Raw genomic sequence first — 13,764 nt, forward strand, 5'->3', positions numbered from 1 at the left:
AACGAAAGGAAACTTCTTTGCAGGGAAAAATCACATTTGAATAAATGTGGGTTTTGACACTCTTATGTAGGTGTCACAATCAGCCACAAAGTAACGCAATATATGTCACAACAGGGGTAAATATATGGGTCATGACAGTGTGGTGATCATATTATGACAGGTTATGACAAGTTATGTCAGCTGTCATGACATATTGTGACATGGTTATGACTGTATCATAACGTGTTATGACGCTAGGTGTCAAGTAAAGTGTCACCTGGATGTTAACGTACTGTATGGGGACACAGAGACCCCTTACCGACGGAACGAGAGAATAGTGTAAGAAGAGGTCCATGGGTACACCACTGTCACAGGTCTGGTTAGGAGAGCCCCTTCAAGACAATAAATAAATAAACAATTAAAAAAGGAAAGTTGACTTTCAGACTGAATAATACATTTCCTCCATGAACGAGTCAGTAAGATGTACAGATTTACAGTTATCAAGCATCCCTTTATAACTGACACAGTGGTTAGCCAAAATTTGAATTGCACTCACATGTTGCTTCTTATCGTGTCGGGACCACTTTCAACGAGCAAGGGAGTAACATAAAAGATAGTACTTTCTGTTATCGCGTTTAAGAAATATCTACTGATAGCTCTCAAAGCCCCGTTTCCTAGTTGCAGTCATGTGACGTACCTTTGACCCCAAACGCCAAACTATACAAGTGGCACCTTGTGCTCCCTTATTGACTGACATGTTACCGTGCAATGGCACTGTCAACAGAGAGCGCAGTAACAGATAACCAATGGGATCGATTCCCTTGAGGTTTTCTCCCTCCAAAGGATCGTTTATTTTCCTGTGAGTTTATCATTACCAAAGGAATTATTGTATGGGATATTTTTCAACAGTGCTTTGCGAAACAGTAAGATTTTTTATTTTTTATTTTGAGGAAGCAGTGCTTTGACGGTTGAGTGCATTCGAAAAACTCCATCATTTAGGTTAGCGTTGTGGAATAAGTCCAATGTTGTTGATCCATCCTCAGTTTTCTCCTATCACAGCCATTAAACTTTGTAACTGTTTCAAAGTCACCAGAGGAGTCTCTCAGGCAACTGAGTTAGGAAGGACGCCTGTATCTTTGTCGTGACTGGGCGTATTAATACACCATCCAAAGAGTAATTCATAACTTTACCCTGCTCAAAGAGATAATCAATGTCTGCTTTTAGAAAATATACAGTACAAGTCAAAAGTTTGGACACACCTACTCATTCAATGGGTTTTCTTTATTTTTACTATGTTCTACATTGTCGAATAATAGTGAAGACGTCAAACTGTGAAATAACACATATGGAATCATGTAGTAACCAAAAAAGTGTTAAACAAATCACAATATATTTTAGATTTGAGATTCTTCAAAGTAGCCACCCTTTACTTTGATGACAGCTTTGCACACTCTTGGCATTCTCTCAACCAGCTTCATTTTATTTACTTATTTTACCTTTATTTAACTAGGCAAGTCAGTTAAGAACAAATTCTTATTTTCAATGATGGCCTAGGAACGGTGGGTTAAGTCACCTGGAATGCATTTCAATTAACAGGTATGCCTTGTTAAAAGTTTATGTTTGAACAATCAGTTGTGTTGTGACAAGGTAGGGGAGGTATACAGAATATAGCCCTATTAGGTAAAATACCAAGAGCAGCTCAAATAAGCAGAAAGAAACGACAGTCCATCATTACATTAAAACATGATGGTCAGTCAATGCGGAAAATGTCAAGATCTTTTAAAGTTTCTTCAAGTGCAGTTGCAAAAAAACATCAAGCGCTGTCTCTCATGAGGACCACCACAGGAAAGTAAGTTAAATAGTTAAATCTGCTGCAGAGAATACGCTCATTAGCATTAATTGCAGCTCAAATAAATGCTTCACAGAGTAACAGACATCAATTGTTAACATCAACTGTTCAACTGTTCAGATGAGACTGCATTAATCAGGCCTTCATGGTCAAATTGCTGCAAAGAAACCACCATAAGAAGAGACTTGATTGGGCCAAGAAACACGACTGGTGGAAACTGTCCTTTGGTCTGATGAGTCCAAATTTGAGATTTTTGGTTCCAACCGCCATGTCTTTGTGAGACGCAGAGTAGGTGAACGGATGATCTCCGCGTGTGTGGTTCCCACCATGAAGCATGGAGGACAAGGTGTGATGGTGTGGGGGTGCTTTGCTGGTGACACTGTCAGTGATTTATTTGGAATTAAAGGCATACTTAACCAGCATGGCTAGCACATCATTCTGCAGTGATATGCCATCCCATCTGGTTTGTGCTTAGTGGGTCTATCATTTGTTTTTCAACAGGACAATGACCCAACACACCTCCAGGGTGTGTAAGGGCTATTTGACCAAGAAGGATAGGGATGTAGTGCTGCATCAAATGACCTGACCTCCACAATCACTCAACGTCAACCCAATTGAGATGGTTTGGGATGGGGCTTCCCGGGTGGCGCAGTGATTAAGGGCGCTGTACTGCAGCGCCAGCTGTGCCATCAGAGTCCCTGGGTTTGCGCCCAGGCTCTGTCGTAACCGGACGGTCCGTGGGGCGACGCACAATTGGCCTAGCATCTTCCGGGTTAGGGAGGGCTTGGTCGGTAGGGATGTCCTTGTCTCATCGCGCACCAGCGACTCCTGTGGCGGGCCGGGCGCAGTGCGCGCTAACCAAGGTTGCCAGGTGCACTGTGTTTCCTCCGACACATTGAAAGGCTGGCTTCCAGGGTTGGATACGCGCTGTGTTTAGAAGCAGTGCGGCTTGGTTGGGTTGTGTATCAGAGGACACATGACTTTCAACCTTCGTCTCTCCCGAGCCCGTACGGGAGTTGTAGCGATGAGACAAGATAGTAGCTACTACAACAATTGGATACCACGATATTGAGGAGAAAAAGGGGTAAAATTCAACAACAAAAAAGAGATGGTTTGGGATGTTGGACCACAGAGTGAAGGAAAAGCAGCCAACAAGTGCTCAGCAAATGTGGGAACTCCTTCAAGACTGTCAGAAAAGCATTCCAGGTGAAGCTGGTTGAGAGAATGCCAAGAGTGTAAAAATCTGTCATCAAGGCAAAGTGGCTACTTTGAAGAATATAAAATATATTTTGATTAGTTTCACAATTTTTGGGGTTACTACATGATTCCATATGTGTTATTTCATAGTTTTGATGTCTTCAATTCAATTCAATAATGTAGAAAATAGTAAAAATAAAGAAAAACCCTTGAATGAGTAGGTGTGTCCCAGCTTTTGACTGGTAAAAAAAAAATATATATATATATATATATATATATATATATATATATATTTTTATATATTATTATTTTTTACCCTTCTTTGTGAAGTATTGGAAAACCTCCCTCGTCGTTGTGTTTGAATCTGTGTTTGTAATACACTGCTCGACAGAGGGACTTTATAGATAATTGTGTGTGGGGTAAAAGATAATGTAAGTCATTTAAAAATCATGTTAAACACTATTGTTGCACACAGTGAGACCATGCAACGTATTATGTGACTTGTTAAGCACAGTTTTACTCCTGAACATATTTCGGCTTGCTCTAACAAAGGGTTTGAATACTAATTGACTCAAGACATTTAAGCTTTTTATTTTTTATAATTTGTAAAAATGTCTATAAACCTCATTTCACTTTGACATTATGGGGTATTGTTTGTAGGCCACTGACACAAAATCTCAATTGAATCCATTTTAAATTCAGGCTGTAACACAAAAAAAATGTGGAAGAATTCAAGTGGTGTGAATACTTTCTGAAGGCACTGTAGTTACAGCAGATAATTATAGACTAACGTGTGACATTTACTTAAATATGTTACTTAAACATGCTTGGTTAACTCATGTTCCCTTCCCCAAAAGGGAATGCATCTGTCTGTGTCTTCCGGCACATAGTCATGTTTATTCTATATCAATCCATATGCACTATAAATCAAATACAGGAAAATAATTCATTTTCACTCTACCATAGTCCAGTGGTGGCTGGTGCTGCTAGAAACTAAGAAGGCAAGATACCGATATTGTCAGGTTTGTTCAGAGGCTAGTCAACAGGTTGGTTTTTATGTGACTTTAAAGTGCCTCACAAAAGACATAAGGTTGGTCAATCGTTGTTTCGTAATCCAACGTCAGATTTTGGCAGAAAAACTGGCCAGACAGGTTGAGCGCACCAATGTCTGTGGTGGGGAAGCTCGTTACCAGTAAACTTTTGTGTTGTAGCCTGTGATTCACGGGACACAGCGGTGAGATGCTGAAAAAAATATTCTGCAGCCTTGTGCTTTTATGTCTCTTATCTTTCTCAGTATATTTCTGGTATCAGTTGAGATACTCAAATGTTACTGAATCGAGTAGGAATGCTTTGCTGTCCAGTTTGAAGGATTCCCAAAGTGAAAATGGATTAATAAAATCAGGAGTCGATTATAGAGGTATCCGCTTGGAGATAGACTTAGGGAAAGAAAATCTAACGAAAGAAAATGGTAAGTTCTGTGCTATATAACTTCTAAATATATGCAAATATATGGATATTCGGACACTACTATGATTACAGTGCCTTGCGAAAGTATTCGGCCCCCTTGAACTTTGCGACCTTTTGCCACATTTCAGGCTTCAAACATAAAGATATAAAACTGTATTTTTTTGTGAAGAATCAACAACAAGTGGGACACAATCATGAAGTGGAACGACATTTATTGGATATTTCAAACTTTTTTAACAAATCAAAAACTGAAAAATTGGGCGTGCAAAATTATTCAGACCCTTTACTTTCAGTGCAGCAAACTCTCTCCAGATGTTCAGTGAGGATCTCTGAATTATCCAATGTTGACCTAAATGACTAATGATGATAAATACAATCCACCTGTGTGTAATCAAGTCTCCGTATAAAGACATTTGACAATAAGCTAGAGATTTTTAAAATTATGTCATTTAATGGCACATGTATGGCATAGTAAACTAAAAGGCTGTGGTTGACGAAATGATTTGATTATTAGCTTTCATATAGTGTTATATTTCTTAAATGGTGTCCCTTCAGAGGGCAAGAACAAGATGTACAGTGCATTCGGAAAGTATTCATACCCCTTCCCTTTTTCCACATTTTGTTACGTTACAGCCTAATTCTAAAATTGATTAAATACATTTTTTTCCTCATCAATCTACACACAATACCCCATAATGACAAAGCGAAAACAGGTTTAGACATTTTTGCAAATGTATCAAAAATAAAAACAGAAATACCTTATTTACATAAGTATTCAGACGCTTTGCTATGAGAATCAACATATCGATTGATTGGACCTGATTTGAAAAGGCACACACCTGTCTACATAAGATCCCACAGTTGACAGTGCATGTCAGAGAAAAGAGGGAGGTGACCAAGATTCCAATGGTTACTCTGACAGAGCTCCAGAGTTCCTCTGTGGAGATGGGAGGACCTTCCAGAAGGACAACCATCTCTGCAACACTCCACCATTCAAGTCTTTCTGGTAGAGTGGCCAGACGGAAGCCACTCCTCAGTAAAAGGCACATGCCAGCTCGCTTGGAGTTTGCCAAAAGGTACCTAAAGGACTCTCAGACCTTGAGAAACAAAATTCTCTAGTCTGATGAAACCAAGATTGAACTTTTTGGCCTGAATGCCAAGAGCCACATCTGGAGGAAACCTGGCACCATCCCTACAGTGAACTTTGGTGGTGGCAGCATCCTGTTGTGGGGATGTTTTTCAGAGGCAGGGACTGGGAAACTAGTCAGGATCGAGGGAAATATAAACAGAACAAAGTACAGAGAGATCCTTGATGAAAGCCTTCTCCAGAGTGCTCAGGACCTCAGATTGGGGCGAAGGTTCACTTTCCAACAGGACAATGACCCTAATCAAACAGCCAAGACAATGCAGGAGTGGCCACAGGACAAGTCTCTGAATGTCCTTGAGTGGCCCAGCCAAAGCCCGGACCTGAACCGGATCGAACATCTCTGGAGAGACCTAAAAATAACTTTGCAGCGAAGCTCCCCATCCAACCTGACAGAGCTTGAGAGGATCTGCAGAGAAGAATGGGAGAAACTCCCCAAATACAGGTGTTCCAAGCTTGTAGCGTCATACCCAAGAAGACTCAAGGCTGTAATCGCTGCCAAAGGTGCTTCAACAAAGTACTGAGTAAAGGGTCTGAATACTTATGTAAATGTGATATTTCCATTTTAAATTTTTAATACATTTTGCAAAGATTTCTAAAAACCTGTTTTTGCTTTGTCATTATGGGGTAATGTGTGTAGACGGATAAGGGGGAAAAAACGACAATCTATTTCAGAATAAGGCGGTAACGTAACAAAATGTGGAAAAAGTCAACGGGTCTGAATGCTTTCCGAATGCCCTGTTGCTATTCTCTGCTTCAGATGACAGCTGACCATAAGGCCAGTCATGCCATCATACTGTAAGCCTGTGGCTGCATTGGTGTTGCATGCCGTATGATAAGCTGCTAAATGGATTCAGATAGCTGATATACTGAGACAGAGTGACAATCAAATAAAAAAGACTGGAGATCTTACAGCTAGACACGAAGGAAATGTTCATTTGAGAATACAACACAGACACATTACAGACAGAACCCCTTACGCTCTTTATTGCAGGATTGTAATATGTGACTTATCAACATTAGTTCATGAGACACTTGTTCATTTTGAATAATGGTGTAACAATTAAAACAAGTTTAAACACTTCACTTCAAAGTGTACAAATACGCAGTGGCCATTTTAGCATGGAAATCTTGGTGGGGCAAACTCAACCAATTGTTTTTATGCATGCCAGCAAAGCCACTACACAACACAACACTAAACAATACATTAATTGCACTATAACGGTGACAAACAGTGCCCATAAACTGTTAGGGCCTACATAAAGCTGTCCCAACAGCAGAGCTTTCCCTTCAGCAACATGGAGGTCATCCTTACCACTGCTACACCTGATATGGCTGACTTGCTTGAATGAAGAAAGTTTATACTGACTCCTTGTGGACTTGTGTAAGTTGATAAGAACTGCATTCTCCAATAATCATGAACCATACACAAACATTATTACATTTATGTTCAGTAAATTCATTATGTTTGTTAATTCCTCATTAACACTTAGCTCCAAGTATAAGCAAGTGCAAGCAAACAAGCTGCCTTTCGTTCAGCATTTTCAAAATGGACACCAACAGAAATTGTGAGTCCGTGTAACTTATTATGTGATTTGTTAAGCCACATTTTACTCCTGAACTAATTTAGGCTTGGCTAAACAAAGGGTCTGAATACTGATGCAACAACTAGATTTTAGTTATCTTAAAAAAATATCAAATCAAAATCAAATCAAATCAAATTTTATTTGTCACATACACATGGTTAGCAGATGTTAATGTGAGTGTAGCGAAATGCTTGTGCTTCTAGTTCCGACAATGCAGTAATAACCAACAAGTAATCTAACTAACAATTCCAAAACTACTGTCTTATACACAGTGTAAGGGGATAAAGAATATGTACATAAGGATATATGAATGAGTGATGGTACAGAGCAGCATAGGCAAGATACAGTAGCTGATATCGAGTACAGTATATACATATGAGATGAGTATGTAAACAAAGTGGCATAGTTTAAGTGGCTAGTGATACGTGTATTACATAAGGATGCAGTCGAGTATGTCTTCCGCTTTGACATTACAGAGTATTTTGTGTACATTATTGACAACAAATGTTGATTAAATCCATTTGAATCCCGTTTTGTAACACAATCAAATTTGAAGAAATCCAAGGCATCATTTTATTCACATTTTCTTTTGTCCAACACCTGAAACAATTTAATATTTGATTTTTCAGAAACTACAGAGACCAAAACCCAAGAATTAAAGAAATGCCCAGATCCCTCTCCACTTCTAGGTACATGGTAACGTAGAAAACAATCGATTAAATTCTCTATTAATACCAATAAGTACAGATACCATTTCTAAAGGCATCACATGTAGCTTTTCTCCCGACCTGCAGTTGGGCCTCTCAGGGTTGAGTTCTCTACGCCTGTCAGCTTGGATACAGTGAGGAAGGAGAACCCAGGCCTGCAGGAAGGAGGTCGCTACAAACCACATGACTGTGTCGCCCTCCAAAAGGTTGCTCTCATCATCCCCTTCCGCCTTCGTGACGAGCACCTCAAGTTCTGGCTCTACTACCTCCATCCCATCCTTCAGCGCCAACAGCTGGACTATGGCGTCTATGTCATCAATCAGGTACAGTACAACACACATTTGGAAATGTAAAACTTAAATTTAACACTTACATTTAAACACTTGAATGAAACACTTAGGGCCTTAGGGCACAAATTAAGCCTAATCCTGGACTATGTAGTGATTACAATGGAGATTCTCCATTCAACATGCTATTAAGACCAGAATTAGGCCTAATGTGTTTCCAGAAAACTGGCCCTTAAATGACGTAGAGCCTGATTCCGCACTAGGTTTCTGCTTTTTTAGGGAGTTTTTTCTAGCCACTGTCATGACGTTGGCCTGGGGGGTAGGTTTATGACAGTCATAAATACCTCTTCCCCCCTGACACTGACTCAACTCCAGCCACTTTAATAATGGGAATTGATGGGAAATGATGTAAATATATCACTAGCCACTTTAAACAATGCTACCTTATATAATGTTACTTACCCTACATTATTCATCTCATATGCATACGTATATACTGTACTCTATATCATCGACTGCATCCTTATGTAATACATGTATCACTAGCCACTTTAACTATGCCACTTTGTTTACATACTCATCTCATATGTATATACTGTACTCGATACCATCTACTGTATCTTGCCTATGCTGCTCTGTACCATCACTCATTCATATATCCTTATGTACATATTCTTTATCCCCTTACACTGTGTATAAGACAGTAGTTTTGGAATTGTTAGTTAGATTACTTGTTGGTTATTACTGCATTGTCGGAACTAGAAGCACAAGCATTTCGCTACACTCGCATTAACATCTGCTAACCATGTGTATGTGACAAATAAAATTTGATTTGATTTGATTTTTCCTCTCTCTACCCTACTGACGTTACATTTGCAAAACCCTTGGTTAACATAGAGATTCTGGGAACATCAGAAGGTGGGGGGAAATTAACTATATTCTGGTAATCCGACCAATGGAACATATGCGGTGGTACTTAATGAATATGATGTCAGTTCGGTTGTCATCTGAGACATTCTCATCAATGATAAGATGACATAAGCTCTACAGTGGAAAGTCTACACATCAGAGTTATTGGATTCACATGGAATTGTTGTTCAATTTAAATGTTTGAATATGAAATTATTCGTGATGGGATGAAATGTGATTTTAGCTTCTAAAATGTGAGATTTGGGTTTTCATAAGATAGGGCTCTGCTCAATCAGTGGCCCGCCTCTGTGAAGGGACATGGGCTATAACACTTTTCAAACACGCCCTCCTCTCCCTTCCTATATAAGCCCTTGACGACAATATAACCTAATGTTCCGAGGACGTGAGGACGACGGTCCTATGTCAGAATGGTTCAGATAATAACTACAGAACGAAGCCAACATCAGCGTGAGCTTTGGTTGCGAATGGTATGAACTTTGAACTCTTATTCACTACAGAAGTGATACCTCCTAGCCGTTGAGTTAGCAACAGCAGATGCAAACGAGGGTTAAGAAGGAACAGACAGAGTATCCCGTCTATCAAACAACAATGTTACTACAACGTATACAATTGACAACCAGAGACATTCTTCAAAGGACTCGGTTGGGCAACATGGCCTTCCATCTACCACCAACCTACCGAAACGCAGCTCAGAGTAAATATTTATTGCATTTTCCTTTTCCAAATGGGCGGTAATTTAGAATGCATAAGATACTGTATTTACGATAGCACAGCTTCTTCACTTTGTTCCTCAGTCTTCCCGCTCTTTCACTCAAATCCAGCCCCTTTTCTTTTGTGTAACAAGCTGTCATATCTGTTCCGCCCGCTAGGGACATTTTCCTTTATGACGTAATTTGTAATCAAGTTATGATTTAATTATGTGTATGTGTAATTCTGTGTGATTAGTTAGGTATTTAGTAAATAAATAATTAAACCCAATTTTCGATTGCTGGTTCAACTTGTTAGCCAGGGTTTGTGCAGATAACCAAGAATTTACAACTTTCAGATGAGACTGAATTAAGATGACATTAATATTGACTGCTATTGATGTAAAATATTACTAGGTCTTTAAGAGTTTATTCGGAAGATAACAGCTCTATAAATATTATTTTGTGGTGCCCGACTCTCTAGCTAATTACATTTACATGATTAGCTCAATCAGGTAATATTAATTACGGAGAAATTATTTTATAGAATAGCATGTCATATTACTTAATCTGGCATAGCCAAAGACACGACACCATCGTGCTTCTAAATTTGCATTGCTTGCTGTTTGGGGTTTCAGGCTGGATTTCTGTAAAAGCACTTTGTGACATCTGCTGAATTAAAAAGTGCTTTATGAATACATTTGATTGGTTTACAGTAAGATGTTTAATCTTCATCTTGAGGATGCCTTTTACCTTCATTAGGATGGAGACAACACGTTCAACAGGGCCAAGCTGATGAACATTGGCTATGCTGAGGCCCTGAAAGAGTATGACTACGACTGCTTTGTGTTCAGTGACGTGGACATCATCCCCATGGATGACCGCAACACCTACAAATGTTTCAGCCAGCCCAGACACCTGTCTGTCTCCATGGACAAGTATGGCTTCAAGTACGTGTCAAGTCCTATCGCAGTGCCACAGTACGGTGTAGACCTCAACCAATAACCTTTATTTTGGAGTGAACTATCACTTTAAATGTTTAAATGCTGACTCATTGTTATGACCATGGTAAATGCCAGAGTGGTTGTTAATGTTTCCTCATACCTACAGTATTACCAAGGGGAAAAGGACTCGATTCAATCTGTTTTGCTGAACCGTTAAGAGATTTAAATGCACAATTGAACTGTAAAGGTATTTTCCACTTGAACCGACATATGCCGCTGTTACCGTGAATACAGTCTCCACTAACACAGGAACATTGCTTTTAATGTAACTCTGGCTCCAACGCAGAACTTTAGCGCTACGGAATGAATACATCCCTAACACTTCATTTCCTACCTTCGGAGGCACAGCACGACAGAACAGGAAACTATAATATATTATAACATATGACATTTAGCAAACACTTTTATCCAAAGTGACTTAGTCATGCATGCATACATTTTATTGGCCCCAAGAATCAAACCCACTATTTTTACATTGCAAGCTCCGTGCTCTACTCACTGAGCTACAGTGGACCACCAAGGGAGAGGCCGTCACGTGCAACGCCTCAACCACTCGGCCATCACAGCTGCTAGTATTTCCAGTATATCTGTATATTTGATTGTCTTCGTCTCCTCCATAGGTTGCCCTATTATCAGTACTTTGGCGGTGTCTCATCGTTGAGTAAAGAGCAGATCATGAAAATCAATGGCTTTCCCAACAACTACTGGGGCTGGGGTGGTGAAGATGACGACATTTTCAACAGGTCAGAAAACGTTTAACCTCATAGACATGTAGCACATCGTAACTGTTGATCTTACTTACGTTTGCCTGCTCATAAAATCACATGATGCACACTGGATGATGTTATCAGTATCTCCGGATGACGCCATCAGAAACACATCTTTCCCTTATCACTTATCTTTTCGACTACAAATCATTGACACCTGCCATCGTCACATTATGTTGACATTGCGAGGGTGCTGGAGAGGATGCATTTTTGTATATTTTTAAAGTGATTAAAAAAATAACATTTTTATCAAATTCCTATCACTGGTCTGATTTCCATAGGGTGAATAACAGAAAAATGTCTATCTCTCGTCCGGACGGCGTAGTCGGAAAATGCCGGATGATCCGTCACGAGAGAGACAAAAATAACAACGACAATCCTCAGAGGTAAAGCTTTAGAACAACCGCGTTCACTAAATTCCCCCTCAGGTTTTGAACTACCACCCGTTCCCCAACTATACTCCAAATGTTGATGACAGTTGATTATTTTGCCCTGCAGGTTCAAGAGAATAGCTCACACGTTAAAGACGATGGATACCGATGGCCTCAACTCTCTCGAGTACGAAGTTGTTGCAGTTGAAAAGCATGACCTGTTCACAAAGATTACAGTAGACATGGGGATGCCACCCGAAGATTAAGAAGAAATGGACAAAGGATGAATGAGGAAGAGATGGACAAGCAGGGCCCTGCGTGCCCGTTTGTAAATCTGGCCCTGTGAAGAAGACAGGAACCATCTGGAATGAGGTCAAGAAAACTGCCCAGAACAGTACGAGAGATGCTTGGTGTTACGGATACAGTTATCCTGTGTGTGTGTGTGTATCCTGTGTGTGTTTCTTTTCTCTCCTTCTCCCCTCACAGGTGAAAATCATCACTCCCCAATCAGACAACAATCAATCATCAATCAGAAGACACACCTCCTCCTATTTCCTACCCTATCACAGTTCCTTCCCCATGGTTTAAAAACCCCATCATTTGTTTGCTCTAGAGCTCAATCTCTCTGTAAATGCCATGTCTGTAGGTCTCTGTGTTTCACTCTCGCTTTGTGTCTTAACCTCTCTTTTGTTTGAGCACCTCCATAGCACTTTGTCATCACCTGTGAGTATTGTTTTTGGTTATGGTGTTTGTTTGTTGCTGGTGGGAAAAGGGGGAAACCAAGACAAGTCGCCCATGGGCATACACTACCCGTAGGTGAACTTTGTTAAATACACTAGTTAGAACTGGGCGGACCACCCACTGTAGTTTTGGTTAGTTAGCTGTTGTTAAAGTAGGCTAGTCTAGCTTAGGGGTGTTTTTGTATATTTATTGTTTCTTTCCTTGGGTCCAGCTCAGCCCCTTTTCCTGCTCCACTCCACCCCCCCCATTACCGTGTGTTTATAAATAAACCTGGAGTTTGACGGTAGATTTCTGTTGTCGTGGTTATTTCGTTCACACTTTTACTTTGTCACAATAATAATTTGCATGAGTTATGTTACGGGTCTCATTACCATCCCCCTAGACTGTCGGGCCAAAAGGGATTTGTAACATAAGTGGAGCCTCGTCCGGGATCTGTCATAACTGACACCCATGCCGCTCATGTAGATTGTTGACAGTGGTATAGTTCAGTGTTGAGCGTCATAGCTGAAGTAGCATTAGTGTTTGCTATTTTTGTTGGCTCTTGTGAAGTAGTGTAAAATGACTACTTTTGAGTTGAAGTCCTTTCTGGATAACCCTTCGTGGGAGGTTTTTGACAAATGTCGTAGTTGATTTAATGACTTTGGCTGACCATTATTCAGTATCGATTCCACAGAGTTTAGTTAAGGCGGCGGTTAAACAGCTAGTATTAAATGTATTGTTGGAAGAGCAGGTGCTTGTGTTACCGCTGCCTGAGTCTACTACCCCTGTAGGCGATGTTGCTGCTCCTGTAAGCCCATTGGTGTCTGATAATGAGGGAGAGGCTAAAAAACCAGCCACATTGTCCCGTTTTGATCCACTCTCCCCACTGTCAAATGGTGATGCCAGGAGGGATGTCCGTTTAGCACAGTTCCAACTGGAGGTGGAAGAGAGCCCAAATTAGGCGAGACTCTCCAGTTGGAGATGTGTAAAATTGAGGGAGAAAAAGAACGAGAACAAAGGCAGTTGTAGTTCAAAATGCGCCAGATGGAACTGGAGGCAGAGACAGCAAG

General features: G+C 40.3%; 1 protein-coding gene across 1 annotated transcript; it reads left to right on the top strand.

The window, feature by feature from the left end:
* Window positions 1-443: 443 nt before the first annotated feature.
* On the top strand, window positions 444-12,510 carry LOC112231601 (beta-1,4-galactosyltransferase 1-like). Its single transcript, XM_042311789.1, has 8 exons — window positions 444-455; window positions 806-902; window positions 7,852-7,911; window positions 8,017-8,252; window positions 10,595-10,782; window positions 11,457-11,579; window positions 11,885-11,989; window positions 12,102-12,510. The coding sequence occupies exons 1-8, from the start codon at window positions 444-446 to the stop codon at window positions 12,238-12,240; spliced, it is 960 nt and encodes a 319-aa protein (XP_042167723.1). The 3' UTR covers window positions 12,241-12,510.
* The last annotated feature ends 1,254 nt before the right edge of the window (window positions 12,511-13,764 follow it).

The sequence above is a fragment of the Oncorhynchus tshawytscha genome, linkage group LG34 (assembly GCF_018296145.1).
Source record: "Oncorhynchus tshawytscha isolate Ot180627B linkage group LG34, Otsh_v2.0, whole genome shotgun sequence".
Lineage (NCBI taxonomy): Eukaryota > Metazoa > Chordata > Actinopteri > Salmoniformes > Salmonidae > Oncorhynchus > Oncorhynchus tshawytscha.

Coding starts and splice junctions, on each gene's coding strand:
- LOC112231601 (XM_042311789.1), top strand. Junction 8,253..10,594: donor GCGTCTATGTCATCAATCAG/GTACAGTACAAC, acceptor TACCTTCATTAG/GATGGAGACAACACGTTCAA. Junction 11,580..11,884: donor GATGACGACATTTTCAACAG/GTCAGAAAACGT, acceptor TGATTTCCATAG/GGTGAATAACAGAAAAATGT.